Source organism: Falco peregrinus, chromosome 1 (assembly GCF_023634155.1).
Source record: "Falco peregrinus isolate bFalPer1 chromosome 1, bFalPer1.pri, whole genome shotgun sequence".
Classification (NCBI taxonomy): Eukaryota; Metazoa; Chordata; class Aves; order Falconiformes; family Falconidae; genus Falco; species Falco peregrinus.
This window is the reverse complement of record NC_073721.1, coordinates 107,475,475-107,499,172: the sequence shown is the minus strand read 5'-3', so window position 1 is coordinate 107,499,172 and position 23,698 is coordinate 107,475,475. Positions and strand designations below refer to the sequence as shown.

The 23,698-nt window shown below is 43.3% G+C and overlaps 1 protein-coding gene and 1 non-coding gene across 2 annotated transcripts in view; both read left to right on the top strand.

The window, feature by feature from the left end:
• Window positions 1-770: 770 nt before the first annotated feature.
• Window positions 771-23,698, top strand: part of UBE2Q2 (ubiquitin conjugating enzyme E2 Q2) — a 51,821-nt gene continuing 28,893 nt past the window's right edge. Inside the window, 3 exon segments of the mRNA XM_055805770.1 lie at window positions 771-1,159; window positions 1,161-1,223; window positions 17,722-17,826. Coding sequence (XP_055661745.1) covers window positions 1,037-1,159; window positions 1,161-1,223; window positions 17,722-17,826 — 291 coding nt within the window. The 5' untranslated portion in view covers window positions 771-1,036.
• LOC114011645 (small nucleolar RNA SNORD78) lies at window positions 18,856-18,922 on the top strand. Its single transcript, XR_003553649.1, has one exon. It is a non-coding gene; the product is annotated as a small nucleolar RNA SNORD78 (small nucleolar RNA).

The following is a 23,698-nucleotide window of genomic DNA, read 5'->3' as shown; positions in this document are numbered from 1 at the left end:
ATGGAGAGCTGATCCTGGCTCCCTAAGAGCTGTCAGCTGCCTATAGCCCAAACCAAGATGGAAAGGGACAAATAAAGGCACAGAGGTGATTTTCCCAGCGCCGGGGAGTGATAGAAATGGAGGCGGCATCTCTTGATCCCCGAACCCTGAACGCAGCGAGTATTCACTTTACTGGGCTTTCATACTTCGCGGCGCTTTTTCTGGGGGCAACGTGTTGTACGAACAGCTCCAGAGGAACGTACGTGCAACCCCGGCGTTTTTCCTGGCCGCTGCGTTGCCGCCCGCCAGCCCGCAGATACCGGCCCGGGCTGCGCTCGCACTGACCGGTCCAGGCGGGGCAGGAGCCGCCGGCTGGTGCTGGCTGACCGAGGAGCACTGGGGGCTGGCGGGGCGCCGGCGTGGCCAGTGCACACCCAGCCCGCAGCTTTCTCTCCCGGCGGGATGCGAGCGCGGTACGGCCGCAGCCCGGGTGCCCTCCCGCGGGGCCGAAGCCGGGGCGGAGCCGGCGCGGGTGAGCAGCGGCGGCGGCGGGCAGGGGGTGGCGGGCCGGGGGCGGGGGCTGGGGGTGGCGAGCCGGTGGTGGTGGCGGGCCGGGGACCGGGGCCGGCGCTGGCCGGGAGCGGTGGGGCGGGCGCGGGGAGGCGGGCGGCTGCCCCGGGGGAGGGGCAGAGGGCCGGCCCGGTCCTCCTGCGTGTCCCGGGAGCGGGGCCGGCCTAGCGGGAGGAGGGCAGGGCGAGGGCGGGGGCGGCTGGCGGGCCTGGCCCAGCCCGCCGGGGAGGAAGGGGAAGGGAAGGGGGAGCGGGCTGCGCTGTTGCCCTTTCAAGCGGGCGAGCGGGCGCAGCAGGCCGGTACAAAGGGAGCCGCTGCCGCGCTCGCCGTCCCCCCCGCCGGCTGGGGCTGCCCCGGCCCCCCGCCCTCCCGCCATCTTCCGCCCCGCAGGCGCGGCCGGGGCCAGGGTCGGGCCGGGCTGAGGCGGAGGGAGGCGGTGGCAGCGCGGGCGAGGCGGCGCAGGCCCGGGCCCGGAGATGAGGCCAGGATGTCGGTGTCAGGGCTCAAGGCCGAGCTGAAGTTCCTCGAGTCCATCTTCGACAAGGACCACGAGCGCTTCCGCATCGTCTCCTGGAAGCTGGACGAGCTCCACTGCCAGTTCGTGCTGCTGCCCGCCGCCGCCGGGCTCCGGCCCGCAGCCGCCGCCGCCGCTCACCATCCACTGCAACATCACGGTGCGGGGGCCGAGCGGGCCGGGGGCGGCGGGGGGAGGGCCGGGGCATGGCCCGCCCTCGCCATTGTCTGCGGGGCGCGGGGAGCGGGCGCAGCCCCGCCGCGGGGGTGACTCAGCACCGGGGGGCCCGGGGCCTCCGCCCACCGCGGGGCCGGGCCGGGGGGCCGCCGAGGCGCCTGGGCCCGCTTCCCCCAGAGGCGCCGCGGCTCCTCCCCGCCGCGAAAGTTAGGGAGCGGGCGCCCCCCCGGCCGCCGCTACTCGCCGGGGTGGGGGCCCGGCAGCCTCCCCGGGGCCGGCGGCGGGCGCGGGGGAAGGACGCGGGCGCCGCGGGGCCGGGAGCCGGAACAAAGGGCGGCTGGGGCCCGGGGCGAGCGGGCGGCCGGTCCGCGGGGCCGCGCCCGGGGCAGCGGGAGGGCGGCGGGGGCAGCGGAGGCGCCCCTGGGGCGCCTCGGCGGGGCACGGGCAGCGCCGGCCGCCTGCCCGAGCGGCGGGGGCCCGGGGGCCGGCGCGTTGCCGAGCGCGCCGCGGCCTGCAGCCGCACGGCGGCCGGGGGTGGCGGCCGGGCCACGGGGCTCGGCGCGGCGGGGGGGGGACGGGACCAGTCGCCCTGCCTTCCGCGGCGGCGTGTGGGGCTGGGACCGCGCCGCTGGCCCCCGCCGGGCGCTTCCCGGGGCGCGGCGGCGACCAGGGGGGCTGCGGGGCTCGGGGCGCCGCCTCAGCGGAGGGGCTCCCGCCGGCGGGCGTGCGCGTCCCGGCGCCGTGCGGCGGGTCCCCCGTGAGTTCGCCGGGGCTGGCTTGTGCGCGGGGGGAGCAGCGTGAACTCGGCGGCGCTGCGTGCCGTGGCGAGCCCCGCTGGGTGCCTGGGAGTTCAGGGCCTGAGCTTGCCCGGGGGTCTGCGCGGCTGGTGCGCGGCCCGCGGTGCGGGGTTTGCTGGGCTGGCTGTAGGTGCAGGTGAGTTCAGACGCCTTGTCAAGGTTCAGCGCGAGAGTAGAGCACTGACAGTGTCTGACAGGGTGAAGACAGGGATCGTGTGTGATTCACTGGGTGAAGCTCAGTGCTCCAGGGTGTGAGGAAGGCCTTTTTTTTTTTTTCTTTCTTTTTTTTTCTTTTTTTTTCCTTTAAAAGGGTGAACGTTTCAGACAGATATGGTGGAGGTAGAAATGTGCAGAAGTGTAAATACTGGAGTAGTGAAAGGTGAAAATGTGCACCCGAACCTAATAATCTTGGTCAGATCCTTACTTCGTAACTTACAAAGTTACACACTTACAAAGTGACTGTAAAATTGAAGGACACTCTCGGGTCTCACAGTTGGTTGGTGTGAGAAGCTAGTTTTGTGGTCATGGGACAGGTGTTTGCTTTACCTGACACTTGTATAGACTTGTCACCCCAGAAACATCTTATGTCTAAAATAAGCAAGATGCTTTGGTGTTCTGGTTTTTGGATGTGACTGTTCCGATGATGGATTGTGTGACTTCGTTTGAACAATTTTTGTATTCGGTAGAGGGGATTTCGTTGCTGAGAAGTCTGGCTGTTTCTTTCCTCACAACATGATCTGTTTCCTAAGTCTCTAAAGAGTAAAATAAAAGGTCTGATGATTGTGCACCTTCAGTTGCCGGTTGAATTTGATGGATTATTTCTTCTTTGCCAAGTAGTAAGCCCTGAAGCTTTTGGTGCCTTGGATTTTTGTGCTGTGGTGTCTGCCTACTTCTGAGGCTGCTTTGAAAGTAGCTAAGACAAATAGTCATTCTCTGCTAAGCTGCAAATAAATACACCCGCTTGCTTGTAGGCCGTTGGTTGATGTGTGTCTGAGCAAGCAAGAAACAAGCTTAGCTCAGTCTTGGTGTCTTTATGTATTGAGGAGGAAACAGTGTCTGCAATCTGCTATTACTGTCACTTGCCCTAAAGGTCAAGAGGTCTTTCGCATACTATTGGAACCGTGGCAAAGAACAGGGAAAGAGTAGTTTCAAACCTTAGAGCCGAGACTTCTGCTGTGGGAGAAGGCTGTGTCTGAGCTTCTTGAAACTTGTTTCACAGTTGTCTGCAAGCAGCTTGGTGCTTCCCAGTGTTGACTAACTTTTGGCTCTTTGAGGTAAATGGCTATTTGCCCTGTCTGTTAAAAATAAATGGGAGAGGGCAACCTGAGATAGAGGTGGCTCTCTTGAAACAAGTGGGCAGCAGATGATGGGGCCAAAAAGAGAAAGCTGACCTTTTGACTTCTGTCCTTAGATTTTTGACACAGGTGTTAGAAACTCTGTGTGACAAAAGTGGTTCTGATCTTCGCAGTGGATCTCTTTCTTTTCTCTGGTCTGGAGGGATAAGGCAGAGGAAAGGGGAAATGTCCTCCCGGAGAGGTGAGGGAGAATGTCTGCTTAGGAGCTGCATGAATCTCCACAAGTTTCCTAGACAGAGTTCTACAGTTTGATTAGAAGCCTGCTCTGGAATTTCTCACTGAGTTGATTTTCTGATTGTCTGCAGTATGAGTTTGTAGACCTGTCAAAGTCAGGCATTTGCTGCAGCATCCTAGGAGTAGCGTACCTGTGATACTGAGCAATGCTTGGAATTAAAGCAAGCTATACTTCATTCAATAGCTCCTCTGTTTCATAAAGTGACAGGCAAACTTTGTCCAAGTCTGTCCTAACTGCTGGTAGTGACCCATATTGGAACTTAAATGGTTAATCAGTTTATTTTAAACAAGGCTCTTCAGGGTGGAGTCACCCCTGTCAGAAACACTGCTGCTTATCCTGAGAACTGTCTAATTATTGAACTTGTTCAGGCTGTGTACCTTCACATTCCCATTTGTTATGCCAACAGCAGTGTCTTCGTTCTGGAGTTTTATTCTGGTTTCCTTTTTATATAACAGCAGCATTCCTATTAATGAAGTTCAATAAACCGGTGTCCTTCACAAATTATATGTATTTATCCTGGTCCTGTTCTGCATATTTTTTTAAATAGTATCAAAACAGTGGCCTTAGAGGAGTGTGTTTATTGATCATGACTTTATGTAAGTGCCTTTCAATGCAATCTGTAATTTCACTTTGGTACCTGATTGGACTTACGTCATAGTATACCAAAGGGTGTGTCAGAATTACTCAGTATTTTCCTTGTTGTTGTAAGGAAAAGGACTCATATGGACTGCTATAAAACATCTCATATTTTTTATATGATCTCTTCAGAGAGAAACTGGATATTAATATCTCTCCACCCATACACCAAACTACTGTTGAAATTCTGTGTCTTCCAGTAGCACTTGCAGGTAGAATGAGGTTTGTGTCAGCTCTGAGTGGGAGCAGATTTTACCTTTTTTTCTGATTTGCAGTGATAATGTTCATACATGAACGATTCGATTCAGGTGATATGGCTGACTCCAGTATACTCTTGCTTCTCTTCTGGAAAGTAGTATCTTCTGCTTTCACTGAAAAATACTCTGCTGCTAAATTGGAGTTAGAAGTTGTTATGAAAGAATTGAAAAGGTTGCTGTCTACAGATAACTGCAATTGATGGTAGAAGGCACTTCCACCCCACCCCCCCCCCCCCCCCCCCCCCCCAAACCAGAATGGATGAAAGGATATTACCAGTGAAAGCTTTTGACAAGTTGGGTATATACATAAGATCTAAAGATTAAATGCACTCCTAGGTAGTGCCTAGGCAGCCAATAACCTTTTAAAATGATTTATTTGTACACGGAACTAACCACATAATGAATGAGGTGTTCAGTTCAAACCACAGATATATTTTTTTTGTTGTTTTTAGATCACTAGACATTCTGTAGTGAGGTTGAGACCTTTGTCTTGCAGCATATGAATACCAGGACTAAATAAAAGCATACACAGCTTTGTCTTGATAATATGTACTTTTCTAACTAGAATTAGATATAGTTGGCATTTTAAAAAAGGCAATCAAGTAGCTGTTATCAAACATGACTTGCGCAATACAAACTGAGAAGCTTAGTCTTGTTTTATTTAGCAAAACAAAATTAAGTAAACAAAAAATACTAGAAGAGTGAGGACTTTAACTTCTTTGTATGCCAAGAGTGCAACTGGAAAAAGAACATTGCAAAAAGGGGTGGCAGGAGTCTTTTGTGGCTGGAAGACATAGGACCTTACTTTCTGACACCACAGCTCAGTTGTCCTATGTGTGAAAGGCTGTAACTGTTAGTGCTGCAGGACCTTGCAGGCAGTTGTTCTTCCTCCTCTATGATTTATGGAGTGCTTCTAAAACATCCTAGAAAAGCACAGTGGTGGGCTTCAAATATAAATGCTGGCTTATTTTGAGGTTTTAATGTACAGGAAATTGCGCTTACTTCAAATGGATTTCTTGTGTGATACTATAATTTCGGAAGTGGGACTGTTGTGGTCCTCAAAAGAGCTCTCCCTGCACTTTGATAATTGGAAAAAGTTTTATAGAAAATCATTATGTTCTTTTTACTTAGCATGCTTCCTCATGTTAATTGTTCATGAGGTTTTTGTGAAAGATTGAAAGATACTTTTTGATTTTTGTAAGTTTCTTCATATTCACTAATTTTTAAGAGGCTAACAGAGTAGGGCTACTGTGTAACAGGCGTCTGCAGGTATGTGATGGTTGCCTTTGGCTTGTGTTGCCAACGATATTTACTTTGTGTCAAAATTGAAGCACTGGTTGTGGGCCTTACCAGGGACCCTTCAGGCTACAAGAAAGATGACTATGTACTGCTACCTTTGGTTTGGGGATGGATGGACAGATGGATGACAAGGGGTGCTGGAGTTGGGGTGGGGTCTGTTAAGATTTTTGACTTTCCTGTCAAAGCTTTTTATCAATGAAATGAGGAAAAACCAAGGGAGTTACTCTGGAAAATAAGGTTGTACTTTCAAATTTGTTGTGGTGGTATGTCTACAGTGGAAGTTTGTAAAATCAGAAGTTATTAATGGAGTTAATCCAGTATGTTCCCGGAAAAAGAGTAACCTCATTCTGTTAGTCTAGAATGAATCTGCAAGTGTCTTTTCTGTGTTATACCAGGGGATATTGCATATTGATGACACGTCGATATCCTCAACATTAATTAAAAATCATGAATGCTAGAAAGAACAAAGTATGGTTGTGTGTCTGTGCACTCTGTAATGCTGCTGTTGCTCGCAGGGCAGCACAGGCTATTTGCCCTGTGAGTTGGCCAAAATTAAGATTACTGGATTAAGGACCTGGCTGGCGTGTAAAATTTTTCTACTAGGTTATTGTTAGTCTGGATCATTTCCCAGTCTGGTTCGCTGCATGGCTGCACAAACAGCTGTACCGTCACAACAGAGGGCACAGGAGCGAGCGAGTACTGGGGAAGACTGCTGAAGCCAGCATTGCTGACCGAGCCGCTTGCCAAGCGCTGGCTGAGCCCTCGGCAGCACTTGGGATCACTCCTGTGCAGAATATCCGAGCCAGCATCAGGCCGGTGCCCCTACATGAGTGTCTGGTTTGTTACAGTGACAGCTAAATAGAGACGACTGGACCAGACTAACTGGAAGTTGTTTGTTTACTTCTAAAATCAAATTCCTTTCAGGACAATGGAGGATGCAAAGATGGAGACAGTTCTCTAAATAGTATTATCAGACACACTCACACCACCGCCACCCACCCACCCTCCCCCAAAGAAACCAACCCAACCCAACAAAAACCAACCAAAGAGGGGGAAAACTTATGCATAGGAACAAATGTTTGTAGAAGCTGATTAACAGAAATATTTTAGTTATGCCTCAGTGTGGACTAGTGTTCGGTACTGTCAGCTTGTTTGCCTTTAAGTAGTTTTGAAGGGTTATAAAACCCTGAACTCCTGCCTGAAATTGATTTTTTTAGAATTTTTGTTTTAGACTGTGAATGGTAATATGCTATTTTTAAGAGACACAAGTTTATGGTTTAGTAAGCATTCCACTGTATGTCTTCAGCTGCAGACTCCTTAGAAGTGAAAATGACCTGTCACCAGCTCATAGAAGACAACTGGAAAGTTAAATGACTCATTATAGTAAGGAGAGGCTGTTTAACATTTAGCTCCTTACATCAGCCTGTCTGTACAGCTGAAGCTAGTATGATCAGAATAGTTCTCAGCTGATCTTTGCTGGAAGCAAGCCTACCAGTTCGTGTATGTTTTGCTGATTTCTTGCTTCCAGTCCTAATCTTTAAGGGTGCAATTAAAATAATGACCTTGTGTGTTCTGTGTCTTTTATGTTATCTCATGCATACAAGACATCCTGGTGTATTAAGTACTGTAGAGCAGTTAGTACCTGATTTCTTGAACTTTAGTTTGGACTGCATTCTCCATTCTCCCAGGTACCTAGTTTTTTTTTAACCCCTCTGAGAGCAAGAGTTTGGTACAGGTGCAGATGTTGCAATGGTTTCTTCAGTGTGTATCCAGAAAGGCAGAAACATAAGCTCTGTCAGAACTTGTATAGTGGCATTAGGAAAAAAAAAATGAAAGTGTTCCTGTGAGGTGGTGTTCAAGATACCACAGGCTTCCTTGAATTTTTGAAGTAGGAAATGACTGGTAAGAGCGCAGTATTTAATTTATTGATGGTAAACATTGGTTGAACTCCATGATAGTGAGATTTTGCATGTGGGGGACAAAGTTCCATCTAAATGGCTCTAATCTGAAGGCCGGTGACTAGCAGTCAGGGTGGCTGCATACAGGTTGCTGTGAGGGGGAGCTGGGGAACTCGGGTGTAAGAGCGGTAGAGCAGCAGGACCTCTGTTAGCAGTGGGTGAGAATGAAAAATCCTTCTATCTGCAGATGTCTGGGGCACAGCACATTTGTAAAAGGAAAGGGCGTAAGAGGAGAACTGTTCACAGAGAAGGGGAAAGGGCGCAGTGCCTTGGATGGAAGGGGGACTAAGCGATTTGAACACTTGAAAGATGTAAATTCTTGGAGAATTTGCAAGTTAGAAGTCTGCTCTGGAGTTTCTCACAGAGTTGATTTTCTGATTGTTTGCAGTAGGAGTTTGTAGACCTGTCAAAGTCAGGCATTTGCTGCAACATTCTAGGAATGGTGAGAGGATGAAGAGGAGGAAGGGGAAGTCTGGATTTTTGGCTGGCAGCAAAAGTGGCGTCAGACTTTGCATGCTGTGGGATAACAAAGTGATAAAGGCAAGAATAAGTCTGCTAGGAAACTTTCAAGTGAAGTTGTGAGCAGTGTGACATGCGCCAACTTAGTTACAAAACTTCTTCAGTTCTGGCTGTAGTAGAAGCTGTTTCTTGCCACTCTGGCTTTGTGACACTGGTGTTGATGGTACCTTTTCTGAATGTACTTTCTGTACAGTTGCAGAAGTTGGTAATTAATAACTCTTGATGATTCAAATGCGTTGATAATTTTTTTTCAAGAAACCAGACTTCCTTCAGGAATTTGGGCACCTAGCATACTGTGCTGCTGGTAAAGAAAGAGTATTGGAGAATCAGATTGGCAAAATACCTTTCTCTTCAGTGCATGTCTAGCTGCTTATTAGATAAACCATTGCCAGCTGGAGTGCCTGTATTATATGTGCATTAAAGACGAGAACCCCTTTGTGGCTGAGGGCTCTAAAAGAAACATCCTCTGACAACTGTCAAGACAGGAGTACAAGCACTCAGCGGGGTTTTTGCATGTGAGGATCAGGACAGGTTTGTTTTGACTGCGTGAGGTGCCATGGTGACAATCTGGATTCAAGTCTCAGCTCTACAACCTTTCTCCTGATAAGCCAGTCACTTAGCCTCCAGCGATGCTGTGTTCTTCACTCGATTTTCAGTGCGGGTGATCTGTAACTGTATTCGTTGCTGTTAGTAGTATTGGCAAAGGAATGTTCCGTCGCTCACTTAGCTGGGCTGGCCCTCTACAACAGTTTTCATTTTCAGTGACTACACGCTGCTCTTGAACGAGTGTCCCTTGCTATGCTGTTAGCTAAATCATACTTAGTGTTAACTTAGGAGTTGTGTTGGAGCAGCAGTATGTGAGCGTTTGGTGGATTTTACTTCAGGTCCATACAAAAGTGTTAAGAGTGTTCTGTCTTTTCTGTGAATTTCTTTGAATGGATAGGTGGCATGCCACATTATCTTGACTGTGAAGCAACATTTTATTCCCCAGGCCATCATCATAAATATCTGTGTTTTTATCAGAAAATGTGCCTTTTTTTGTTTTTATGCTAAACCTTGTATTTTAATTCTGTGTAGTTACACTGGACAAGTATATGTACTGTGCAGTTATGTTATACTGAACAAGGCCTGCTGCCTTTTGTTTGGGAAGGGGAGTGGATGAGGTTGTGGCAGCTGATAAGAGAGTCTGATAAACCTGTTTTTCCATGGGTAGTGTGCAGTTTCACATACCAACATCAGGAGTTGGGACATTTTGTGTAGATTAAATAGTCTGAAGAATGACTGGCTGTAAAAACTTGACCAAAAGAACTTGACCATAAGAAATATAAGAACTATGATGCCACATCTGCATTCATGTTTGTGACCACTTGAAGTGATGTTTGATGCCTTTGCTACTTCGGTTGTATGTGTTTTGGCTGCCTCTAAGGTAATGATGTTTGAGCAGTGAGAGATTTAAATGTGTGCCCCTGGATAGAGATGTGGAACTAAAACATGGAAGTAGCTTAGATTGTTTCATGAACTTTGAAAATATTGGCCTCTTCTATGCTCTTCTATGTGTCTGTTTGAAAGCAGCATTTGCTTAAGGAATTCTTTTTTTCTCAAAACATCACTTTATGTCTTGGGTGTATCCAGAAGTAAAGAAGTCAAAGATTCTCTAATAATTTTGAGAGAATTCTATGGGCTTGGATTGAACAAATGAATTTATGCAGAGCTGCAAATTACAAGCTTCTTGGGGTTTGGAATAATTTTTACATATGAAGTGTCATTGAAATACTGTCCCCATTCATACGTACTCAGCTGTGGTCACCATCTTATAAATACTGGTGCTTGCAAATGCTGCTGAATCTGTATATTGCAAAAAGTGTTCCATAATCTTGGCTTTCTGTTGATTTAAAAACATGCTGTAGGCAATGTGCACTTGTGCAGAAAGTGACTGTAGAAGGTGCAAAGTGGCAGACTGTGGCAAGTGTGTCTATAAAAGCCTGATGTGACAGGAGAGGAGCTGCCTTGCTCTGCCCAAGAGGATGTCTGTTGTGAAGACAGAAGTAACATCCATAACGATCCTGTATGCTCTTAACAGAAATGCTTCCTTGTGGTTATTTTGTTGTAGCTTTCTGCAATCAGTAGAACTTGTTTGTACAGACAACTGTGGGTTTTTTGGGGGCAATTTGTGATTGTAGGGTGAATTTTACAGGTACCTATAGAATTGTGGTTTGTGACGGTTTTTCTGTTTAATAAAGCACATGCCTTTGACCCCTTCTTCTCCAACACGGCTGTATTCAATAACACAAACTAACCTAAAACAAGATACTCTGCTACACTTGCCTTGTTCCCTGGAGAGTGTGTGGGAGAGGAAAATCATGACCCTGTTAGTTGTGTTGTCTTAACGCACTCCTGAAGGTGTTCAGTTTGGCAGCGATGAGCGTTATCGGCAAGCCTACAGAAGAGTAAGTGAATGAATCCCATAATACCTCTGTAAAGGTGCAGGATGATTAAGCTCTTGCAGTCTCCAGGGATCCAACCAAAGCATGCCGCTTCATCTGGGATTGTCTTGTATAGGCTGTAGCTGTCAAGACAGTCATTAAACTTGAGGGTAGAACTGCGGTAATTTTCTATGTTTGAGAGACACGTGTCTGTCAGTTGAACTTGGTACCTTACCAAATGTGTAAGTTGTAACAAGTATTCTCACTGAACTGAGCGTGTCAGGCCTTGACTCCAGGAGGAGTGTTAGAAAATTAAAGCTAGTACAAGCTTGCTTTTCGTGGTATGGGAACAGTTAAAAGATCTCTGTTTAACTGAACTCTAGTGAATAAAAAATATCCTTCTGTTTATATGCATTGAACAAGTTAATAGCATGTTGTATACAACCTTAAAATGCAGAAGCAGGTTGAAGTTTTCCCCTTGTTCAGCAGGGATGGGTAAAATTCACTTTGCTGCTTCCTTACCCCCAATATTAAATTTTATTTTTAAATGCCACCCCCCACCCCCCATCACATATGCTTTTCTTTTGGAACTCTGGATCACCGAACTGGTAGATTCTTAAAGAAATTACAATTATTTCGTATGTAAAAGTGCAAATTTTTACTTGGGCTTGGAAATTATTAAATGTTAGAATACTATAATATGTTAAATAACTCATTCAGTCTGTACAACAGAGCAAATGGTGATGTCTGGATGTTTGAAAACACAAAATTTTGGGGTTTTAGCACCTTGAGGTTTCTTTGAAGTAGCTTTGTTTGGAGTACTTCCACTGAAGTTTCAAAAAACCCGAGTTGAAAGTGACCCTTCATGCTTTCTTCCTTTTTTAATTATGATAAAGAATTGCATGGGAGGGCAGATGACAGTCTGCTGACTTTTAAAGTTTCTTGGCCTGTAGATTTCACAGGCACTCAAATACTTAGTGGCAGAAGAGTCTGACTTGCATCTTAAGCTGCCTTTGGAAAATTTGGCCCCTAATTATGGGAAGCAGTCTGTCAGTTGTGTGATCACAACTAATACTTTTAAGAAGCTGTAAGCTCTAGTATTTTATGGCCATCAAGCTAAACTTTAGCTTTAAGAGTATCTTCTCAAATCCTGGTATTTTTGTTAATGTTAACTCTGTGGGGTTTTTCTTTTTCCTCTAAAGGCAGGTTGACACAGGTGAAAAATTATTTAGTGAATGGCTAACAATTTCAAATGTGTACTAAACTGTAGCTAATTGTATAGTTTAATCTTCAGTGTTTTTTTGGATGTTCGTATAGGATATGTATGTGATCCCTAACTAGTGGGACTTGATTTTAGTTAAAAATAATTAATTCTGCTATTTAATTCAAACTAGCAAACTTGGTAGCATCAAGGTGTCTGCTGAGGGAAAGCCATCTATGATTTGAGATCAATCACTTGATGTGTGTTTATAGCTGCAAACATGTTCGCCTTGAAAAGACTGTATTAGCCTTCTGAAATGCCTTGTTACATTAGTATTTACTTTGTTACCAAGATTTGTGTGAGCTGGAATGGTCTCTTGCTAGCGTTCTCAAAGCAATTAAGCTGTTCAAAAGATTTGGGGGTTTGATGTTCTGTTGTTTGGAAGTAAAGGGGGGTGGACAAAAACTTTTGGACTGAGAAGACAGAAGTTGTGTTGTGAAAATCAGCTGTGTTTTAGTTGTAGCTGGTGTAAAAAGAACAGAACTAGGTTCTCTCAATGATAGAGATCTTGCAAAAACTTAAAAGAAATACAAATTGGTTTAATCTTGTTTACCCAGTATACTAAGGAGTTTTAAAAGAAAAAAATTTTCAATCTATAATGATCTGCAAATTAAAGAAAATGAAGAGCTGTCAGCATGTAATTGCGATTTTAAATCATGATGCTGAAGATGTATGTTTTCCTGCCATTTGGCCATGATAAAATGGCACCATTGTGTAGCCAAGTAATGTGGGTGCTCTGCTGCCTCATAGCAAACTGCCTGTATAGGTTGTTCTGATCTTAGGAATGGGAGCAAGATGGGTTGTTTTAATTTAGCAACTTCACGATTTCAACAGTATTGTAGTGATATAGAAAGAGCTCGTTTAAAAGTCTCTAACATCAAAATTGTGTCACTGTAGCTTTACAGAACAGGATAAAGATTACATAACACTGCAAGTAAAACAGCCATATTGTTAAGGGTGAGAAAACTTAGATAGGATATACTTAGATGACAGATCTCTACCCAGGAAAAGCTGTCTTAATGCATGTGTTCCTGGTATCTTCTGTCACTTTTTGCTGCCTTTTTTCCCCCCAGTAATTAAAATTGTTAGTAAAATATAAGTAGAGCCTCTTGTAGAGGATGCAATGTCTGATCAGCATGATCCTGTGTGTATTCTTCTAATACGCTGTGGTTTTCCGAAATGACATGATAGGTTTTGAAATTGTTCCAGCGGCAGGAGCGCGGGGCTTTATTCTCTTTGTATTTTGTATGTTTATTAGTAGGCGAAATGCTTTTGCTGCATTCTGTTACAGAAGCGTTAGTGTTGACAAAGGTCCCAGCCTGTCCTGGTGTTCATACAAAGACTCTCTAGAAGTGGTGATCCCATGAATTGCAATTGCCTCTGAGTCGTCTGTGAACATATTCAGCCTTTGTCCTCGGGCCTGGGTGCATGCTCGGTGTGATGTCGTCTCATCGTGTCACGTCTTACTGAGTGGTTGCGTTAACGCACGCCGTACAGCTTGGAAAGCTAGCTTGTGAAAGCTGCTTGAATCCAAGCACTGTAGCCTTTGCCTCTTGTGATGAATTTTTGGTTTTACTTGTAGAGAGCAGGGAAATGTCACGTTGCAGCAGTTGCATAAAAGATTTCAAACACTTACTGTGGGTGGTGCTTGCGCAGCCAGGCTAGGTTACACCACACAGCTGACGTACCGTGATTTTGTAAAAGGCCCAAAATAACATGTGGTGGTTTTGGGTTTTAGCCACTGAGGACTAATAGTAGAATAACTGCTATTTTAAGGTTCCTCTCATGAAATTTTGTTTTTGCATGTGAGAAGCTTGTGTTCCTTACATGACAACTCAAATCCATCTCTTCTCTCTATAGGGTGCAGGTATGGAGGAAAAACCCAACTTAATTCTCTCGACAGAATTAGCTGCTGTGAAGTTCAGTTGACCTTACAAACCACAAGCGTAGTTTTTCATTGCATGCTATGGTGGTACAAACTCATGAGCTTGTTTATATCTCAAGATGTATCTCAGAATGTTCGAAGTTTTGTGTGTGAATTCTATATTTCAAAATATAGTGACTCATATTCGCATGAAACTCAACTGTTCCAAAAATATGGATTACTTACAGATCTGGAGAATCTTAGTGCTATTTATGTTTTTAAGTTAAATGAACGTATTTATTGCTAAGTCTGAAGAATTAGTGTTGCAACAAACTGGAAGTTTGATTGAACCTCTATGTTAATATTAAGCATCTGTTGTGAAAAAGTTGGAATATGCAATTGAATATCCGTGTTCCAGAAGTCTAAAATTTGAAGCCTTTTCTGATGTGGATGAATGAATGTGCTCACACAGTGTTTAAGAAAAGCCTTTCTGATAAATGTGTTGTTCCCATTCATGTTTCAAAAGCTAAAGTAGACTAAAAATTTGAATATTTAATAATTTTTAGGGTATAGTAATTCATATGTCTCTACACAAATATGCAGTTTCAAATCCTAGAAGGACTGTTGTTCAGTACAGAAGGTATCAGCACGTGCAGGTAGCCACTGTAATGTATTTCAACACACGGTGGGACTGCTTGATCGTCAGATCTGCACTATCTGTCGTGTCCCTGTCTGACAAAGGATTTGCTGCAAGTTCTTAAGAGGACATTTTTGTATAGGCGCACCAGACTGGGATAGATACTGACTGCGACCAACAAATGTCCTACTGTGGGTTTGTTTATTAAATCCTTCTGGTGGAGAAAGGAGAAACAGTTGTCAGAAAAGAATAATGTAGGCAGTGAAGAGTTGAGCTTTATTCTGTAAGCACTCTTCAGATTCCAGATATGGTTTAGAAGAGTGGCCTGTCAGTTGTTAATCTTCTATAAATCATTGCAATTAATAGACTGGCTTAGAACTGGGTTAACGTAACTAAAAACACTTGGGGGTTTTTTGTTTGTTTTTTTTTTTAAAGGCGAAAAATACCTGTTGGGAGAATGCACACACACACAGTACAAATGTTGACTGTATCTGGAGAATATTTTTATTCTAATGAGTCTGGGGATTTTAATAAGCAGGGGCTCAATGAATCTTGGAAGGGGTCGTGCTTATTCTTTGTGTTTTCTGATGGAAATGTTGGTGTGATCTGAAGTTGCAGCAGTAGTGTTTGGCACATTGCTTTTCTCTTCATGAGCTGGCCAGAGAAGTTCAGGCCTCAAAAGCAGCTGGTTCAAACAAGTCTTCAGGCAGTCAGGCCATAGTCGGCAGGGTCTCCCTTCCGATGTCCCCACTGTGCATAAAGGTCCAGTGTGCAGCGTGGAAGCCTTGGGCTGAGGGTATTGCTGTGTTGCAGAGGACTTCACAGGTAGGCTGCATGTTATTAAAAATGAATGAGACATTACAGGGTTTGTACTGATAACATCTTTAATGAGCTCTAGCTCCTAAAAATAATAGTTTGGGAACCCAGTGGCAACTGGGAATTCGATGTTTCTCCAGCAGTCATAGTGGTTGGTCTTTCAGGAGTATCTTAAGTGAAACTGAGGAGAAAATACACTTTTCCAAGGTACTGCGTTTGGTGAAGGAAGAAGGTAATTAAACCAGCTGTAACTTACCCGTCCATTTGCCCGCCTTAGCCTTAAGACCTTGGCAAGCTGAGCACTGGGCTTTGCGGACAGGCCTTCGGGATGTTGGACCTCAGTTAAGCGAGAGCAGGTGTTTTGAGGCCTCTGCTGCATGTGCTATGCTTCGGAGTGAACCTGAAAGGTGTAAACAGTTTGTCTTTTCATAAAGATACCAGGAATATCATGTGTTCTAAGGTATTTTTAGCTCTGACTTAAAAAAATAAATAGAAACTTGGTGGGGTGGGGTAATTGAGCTTGTTTCAGTTTGTGCAAAGGCTTCAGTTTACAGGTGGGAATTCTGAGACTTCTGGAGCTAGCACTTCCCTGGAGCATGCTGCCAGGTGGGAACTCCACGAATGGTCTGTTTTGCCAAAGCTGATGTCCTTGATCTAATCTCATGGTTTCTTTTATGAAGTTCAGCACTTCAGCTAGAAGGTCAGATAGGAAGTAAGTGTTGTTAAAAGCCAATTCTAACATGCTTCTATTTCTCTCCAGTTCTCAAATGGATAGTGTTCTGTATTCTAATAAACCCAGTATCTTTGAAGTGACAGAAGCTAGTTTAAGTTAGGAAGGTCTGGGTTTTTCTTTTGGAACTTGCTCTTTGAGAGCTTGCCAAGGCTAAGTTTGCTTGGGAATCACTAAAGACCAGATGCTAACACTGACAGACAGGTATGATGCCTGCCTTCTGTGAAACTTTTTACTGCTGTCTTGAAAACCATAAAGCAAAAAATATGCAAGATGCAATCAAGAAAGGGTGTGAGTTTGTAAGCATAGTGCACATTTTGAAGTCACCTGTTAGAGTGGCAGTAGGAACCTTGACTCTTAAGTGTTGAAGGATGAAGCGTGATTTGTTGTCTCTGGAATGAGAAATAGGGAATTTTTCCTTTTAAACTGCAGTGAGGGTGATGAATTAAAATTCAGTCATATTATTTTTTAAGGCCTGAGGATATGAAGGTAATATCTGGTTGATAAAACTGAGGTTCAGCAATTTGTCTTCAGCTACTAGAATTTAATTGAATGGGTGAGAAGTGGAAAATGCCTTAACTAAAGCAAAACAAAAAGATCCAAACGTGCTGATGATATGAAGGGACGCTTCCTGTAGAGTTGGAAGCTATGTGGTTTCATCCATCCTCACTGTTGCCAAAGCCATGTCGGTAAAAAGATTGGTATTGCCATTTGAAATATCTAATCAAGAGGCAAAGGACTTCTGCTTACTTTTCTGTAAGCAAGGCTCTCTGTAGCACCCTTTTGAAGAGCTGCATGCTGTGGCAGCTTAGTGACAGAAAAAATCGCTTACCAAGGATTGTATGAGGTTGTGTGCCACATGTGTTCCGTATGTTGTATGTGCCCTAACAGTGGCTTGTTCTGGAAAACTGAGTACGCTTCTAACCCTGTGAATGCATTTGGTCTCACCACTGTCACCAGGATGTGTTTTGGCACCTGCCTAACAACTGTAGGGCTGTATCGATGGGGGACAGTTACTCTGTAAGCTTTCTTGATAGGGTTGTATGCAATATATTGTCTGAGAAATCTTTCAACAGTGGAAACTCCTCTATGTGCCTTGATGATACAAAGATAAAATTGCAGATTTTTGACATAGTGATCTGCCTGTTAACTTGTCCTCCAAGGCAGGAGATATGAGCGGTGTTGCTGAACTCTGAGGGCTAGTGCTAGAAGAGTTTGAATAATCCTGTTTGAGCAGATCTGAAGATTCCAGGTTTGTTGCTCACAGCTTTTATTTGGAAGAATCTGTATTTTTATAAAAAAATGGTAGAGTTTTATTCTTGGACATGTACTCAGTGTGATTCCATTTTTTGGTAATGAACACCTTCACGCGTTTCTAAATTTCTCCCTCCTGCTCCACCTGCCACCAGGGTTTTAAACTTTTCAGCACTGTTTCTTGTGTATGTCCATCACCTGATCAAGATGAAAATAGGATGAAATACTAGAAGAACCAGTTGGCTGGATTTCTTTCAACTTCTCTTGTGTTGCTTAAAAATACTGTGTTAAAAGCTTCTATGTTACCTGACTTAGAGTAAGATTAAAGGTCATGTTAATACTGTGTTGTGAAATTTTTTGTGTGAATTAATTTAAAAAGCTTTTTGGGTTTTATTCATTTATTTGTTGGGTCTTTTGTGTTGTTTTGTTTTTTTTAACAGGAGTCTTACCCCTCTTCATCACCAATATGGTTTGTAGAATCAGATGACCCAAACCTGACTTCAGTCTTAGAGCGTTTAGAAGATATTAAGAAGAGCAATACTCTGGTGAGCAAGTGTTTTGGTTGTTTTGGGTGTTTATTTAGCTGTGTCACGTTAACAAGCAATTAAGTAAGTGCAGTTTTGGGGTTATTTGGGGTTTTTTGGAAGCACAAGTTTCTCTTCCAAAAATATACAAACCAAAAGTAATCCAAAAGATCTGGGGCAAGGAGGAGGAGATGACTTAAATGCTTGCTTTCTGAAAGGTTAAGTTTCAGCCCCAATAATGACATGGTTTAAAGTTTTCTGAAAACACTTAAACAGTGAAATGCATGAGAACTTAAAACTATTGAATAAAACAGCTTTTCTAGAGTTTTCTTTGCATAGAGATCAGTTATGGAGGCAAAACCTTTGTGTTCTTGAGAATGTATGTTCTCCAATACATGGCTATGATACAAAGAATTCCTGCTATCAATAAAGACATAACTTGACCTGTTAGCTTCTGGTTCATCAGAATGTTCCTTAGATAGTGATAAGTTTGAGCAGTGTCGTGACTTCAGATGATTGCTATTTAAAGAAACATCTTTGCACAGATTCTAATGGTAGTTTTGTATTTCGGAAAACTATCAGGCATTATATCTCACTTGAGTAAGTATTTTGATGTAGTGATAGGAGCTCTGTGTGTGTATACATATAACATAAAAATCAACTTCACATGCTATGCATGAAAGTAAGCGTTTCTTGATGTCCTTGAATGTTCCTTGGAAATAAATTTCAGCACAAATATACTTTGTTCCACAAAGAGCAGTATTGCATCCTACTGACAAATTCTGTGATTAAAAGAGTTGCTTTGCCTCTCCAAATTCAGCATTATGGATATCAAATAGCCCTTAAGGATGATCTTTATTAACAAATTATTTCAACATTCTTTGTTTATTTTTGTGTACAGGGGTGCATGCATGCACGTGATGCATATGAAACTAATCAGTCTGCAGAATACTGTTTATTACATGGACGGTGTGGTGGCATTGGTATTTGCCTGGTTTTGGAAAAACTGAGAATATTCTTTCTCGTGAAATCACTTACCTGTGATGTTTACTGGGATAATGTTAATCAAATGTACTTGACCTTAAATAAGGATGTGTAAATTTCTTTTTCTGAAGAATATTTAGGATGCATTTGACTGTTAGCAGAAATAATTGGAAAACTAACAGGCGAGAGTCTTCATGGGTCTTGCCATAATTAAATACAAAGGGGCATTGCAAAGAAACGCTAGTGGTTTAGTAACCTGTCATCAGATCCAACATAATATACAGGAGACATACCTATCAGGTGTGTATTTTCTTCTTACAACCTAAACTTTAGACTAAACTACACTTAGAAGAATGTTATAGAACTCTTAGTCTTTGTGACTTCTGTGTAGAAAGACGTTCAACAGTATGGTAGCAGAAAATGTGGGCAAATCAATCTTTTTCTGTAATACAATTTTCAGAAGGTTCTCCACCTTGAAGCTGTGTGACTACAGCTTCAGACTAAAGGTTTTAGGCAAGGTATTTCCTATGTTTAACTACCTACAGCTTTGCTTGCAGGAAGGTAGAAAGCTTTATCACAAACATCATAGGACTTGCTGTACTGAATTGTATATGCACATAGGCTGCTTACGTATGTTGTAAGAAAACAGTTTCTGATATCAAGATTGTACTTGCCCGTGTAAAAGCTGATGGGTTGATGTAATAGACACCTGTGGATGGCCCATTGGTTTCTTGGGAATCCACCCCACATCATGTTATGCCAAGGTGAAGACAGATGGGAGTGGTTGAAGAGACGAATACTTAAGACTACAAAAATATGACTACTTTGTTTTGCTCAAAAGGCTTGGCTTTGTGGGGTTTGGGTTTGTTTTTTCTCCCTACAACTTTTCCCCCTGCAACTCCCTCCCCTTCAAGGGTGTTAGAGCAACTCACACACAGACTTCTTGGAGTAGGATAGGAAAGGATAAGGAACTACCTGTGGAAATGCAGAGGCTTCTGACTTATCATGCTATCTCCCAAAAAGTCACTTAGTTCAATTTAGACCCTTGGAATGTTTCAAACCAGTTTCCATTTAATTTATTGTAGCTAAAAGATGATTTGTGCCATGTTGCTCTAAACTCATAAAGTTATTGGAATGGTCAAATTTTGAATGAGAAAATTGCATTGGACTCTTCCAGGAGCTCAACTGAGCATAGCAAACGTGCTAAAAGCACTGCTAGCACGTGTAGACCGATTTAGTGTTCTTTGGTATTACTCTGTCCTCTGTACTTTCTTTGTAACTTTTGACAGGTATCAGCTGTTTGGGAAACTGAAGAACATGTTCTTCAGGCACCAGAGCTTGACAGGACTATATATATATGGAAGCCTTGTCATTTGACATCATAAAAGGAAAACTGTTTTACCATGTTAACATCATGCACATGTCTCCTGGAAAACCTCCTGTGGGTCTGAAACTGTATTACTTACTTTGGCATCAGCATGGTGCTTTTTGCTATGAAAATTTGTCAAGGCAAAACTATAAATGCTGAAAAGTTGTTGAGAACGTGATCAGCATAGATAACATTAGGTTTGGAGGCTTAGCTACTTGGCTGTTCATACTGAACAAGCTTCAGTCAGCAGATTGAAGGGCTACAGAATTCCCTCTGACCTCTAGTGTCTCCTGAATTCCTTTTCAGATCCTGAAAATCTGCATTATGTTAGACTTGGTAGGTAGCTGAAACTGACAGCTGCCTTCTAGTGGTTGTGCCATGCAAAAGATAAATCCTACTTCAATTTTGTTATTCTTTTTCATATAATGGAAGTTATAGTTGCAAGTCTAAAGTCTCAAATCTTACTTAATATATTTAAATATAACTGTACATGATTTGGAGGTTTTCTTTTTAAAGACAATATTGAAATGGACTTAAATTCAGATAGGCAGCTTCAGTTCTCACACTCTGCAAACCTTGAGGGCTTAGACTTGCATGGAAGACATCGAAAGTATAGAATTCCTGGGATAAGTATGCATACAACTTGGATAAGCTGCTGTCCCCAAGCACTCTGCTTCTGTATTAAGAATTTAGATTTAGTCTCACATGATGGCATTTCAGGAAAGAATGTTGGATTTTGCAAGCTACCAATGTGGCAACAAGTAATTCTGTGTTGGGGGTCAAAGATGATATGCAGGAAGCAGCTTTGCTTTACTTTCTGAAACCGCCCGAAGCTGCTGAATGTGTGTGAGACCAGTTACTGTCACAGACTACCTGATGGCTAAGTAGGGAGTCATGCTCCAAATGACAGTTATATCCTTTTTCAGCGGTTTCCTTCGGTGGTAGGCTAAGACTTATATAAAAACAAAAAAAAATTAAATCAATAGGTATAACATGTGAGTATATAGATAGATACATACATGTAGAAGAATAAGTATGTGTATACTTATACTATATCTATGTTTCTTGGTAATCAGAAAACAAGCTGCTTCATAGTAGACGCAGCAGTGTATTAATATCATTGAAAGTATCCTAAAATTTTCAATGCTTTCATACTGATCTCCTTGTGCATGAAAAGGCCTCCTAATGTAGGACAGGTTTCAGAAAACTTGTTCTAAACTGTTTTCAGATTTGTAAGATGTTAACACAGGAAAAAAAAAATTGAGAGGTGCTTTTGTGTTCAATAACAGCATTATGGTTTCCATAACTGTCCCAACTTTTCAGAACTCCTGAAGCATTAAAAGTTATAGATGTATATATAATATTTTAATATTTTGCTGTTATTTTCATGTTAATTATAATCAATATCATTAATATATAAATTTGTCATTACATTTTGTCACTGGCAGTTTACATTGTTCCTTTAATACCCTGTGAATTATTCATTCCAGTTGCTGTTTAGTTTCTGCTTTAGGCAGTTTGTATTCCAGGGAAACTATTGATGTACTGGTAGCCTGCTTTTCTCAGTAGCCCTAAAGTGTGTGTAAAGTGTATTTTACATTAGCCAAGCACGTGAAGTTAGCCTGGAAATACATGTAAATTATTAATACATGGCAGAAATCTGCTATCCTTTTTTGATAACAGTCTATTCCTGTACAATTAACACATACCAAATCATGCTAGACCCTGCTTAGAGCAGGGGGTTCGATCAGGTGGCTTCCAGGCATGTCTTTCAGCCTGCATTATCCTATGATTTTTCGTATGTATGAACAGAGCATAAGGGATAATGGTGATGGTCATCCATGGCAGAGGTATCAAGGATATGAAATGAATTCCTGTGGAGGAAAAACAGGAGTAAGGAAGAAGGGTTGTAGAGATGGGATCAGCTTCTCGCTCTGCCACCACCTTTGCAGGTCATAGAAACAGATGTCAAGTAAAACAACTTAGCTATAACAATGCAGTTTCACTGTTGCATTAACCTAACCCTGAAGTGTAGGCTGCTGCCATGGGAGGGTGTCCCTGCTCTTTGCTGCATGGTCCTGCCTCGCCCTGTACAGCGAAACCGGTGCCGATGTGCTGAAGCACGTCAGGAATTGATCTGTCGTGAAGTTTGTAAGCTGTGACGTGGTTGTGTGATCTCTCTTGCCAGTGCAAATAAGAAGGTGAAAACGTGCTGGTGGAGACGGGGAGACCCCTCTTCAGGCACAGCCGCTGTGTACTCGGGTCCAGGTCGTGCCAGCAGCTGGTTGCTTTGAGAGTGTCTGCATACCTTGCAGCAGTACTGTCTGCAGAGGGAAGTGAGACAGGCTTACAATGTAGGTCCTGGCTGCACAGGTTCCTTCTGAATTTCAATTCAGGCGACAGGACATCCCGTGAAGAGGATGAGGAGTGGAGGAAGCAGGGCAGGAAGTGGTTCTTAACTCTTTTCCCAGCCCTTAGTGCCTCTTTCTGTAAAGACGCATTTAATATTGTGTTCACTTGCTTTTTCAAGCTTTGGACCAGCTAAATGCCGGTGGTGGTATTCTTTCCCCACCATTTAGGCGTTTTTTGTATGCTTCACAACAGATACAAACAAATTAATGACTTGCCTAGCTTTACATAGATACACGAGAAAAATTACAGTTCCTAGAATTTTGTAGTTTATGCTCCAACTCTGCATGAGGCAGTGTTGTTTGTGCAGAGGAAAATTTTCTCAACAAAAAGTGTAGCAGTGCATCTTTAAGCATCTTACACATACCGAGACTAGTAGTTCTGAGACCTGTGATTCTATCTGCCAACTGACTTTTTGATTGATCAGCCCACTTTATGACTGCTCAAAGATTTCCTGATGTTTCAGACACCCAGAAAGTTTCAAACAGGTGTAGAGTCTTAACACTGATGAGAAATGTGATGGTTACAGAAAGCTTCTGGCAGCATAAACTATCACATCTTACGTATATACCAACAAGAAATGTGTTGCTGATATACCAATCCTTTTAGTGTCATCTGCTTTACTTTTGAGCTAAGGATGACTGTCACTAATGATATGGGAACACAAACATTGTGTGATAGAGACGATCATAATTCTTGCAAGGCAGGCTGGTATGTCTGTTCATGGACTCCAATAAATAACGTACCTGTTTAATAGGAATATTATTTGAGTTCTACTGGAGAAGGGAAAAGCACTGAAGCTTTCAGACAGCATAAGGACAACGTTTGCTTGTCACTGCTAGCAGTTTGGGCTTGGAAATGAGTTCTTAACCTTGAAGAGGCTGAATTTTCACTTGCAATAGGGTAAGGTAAGAGCATTTAAACTGGCCAATAGCAGGCTTTAGACATGTAGAATATTTTGGTATGATAAGATTTTTTTTCTTAGATGCCTTAATTTATTGTATGTTTTAAGAAATCCAGCGTACAGACACCAAATAGTGTTGTAGAGGTATCCTTTCAGGATAATGCAGTCTATGCTGTACCTTGGGTGAGGCCACGTTGCCTCAATCTCCCTCCTTTTTGGAGAGATAC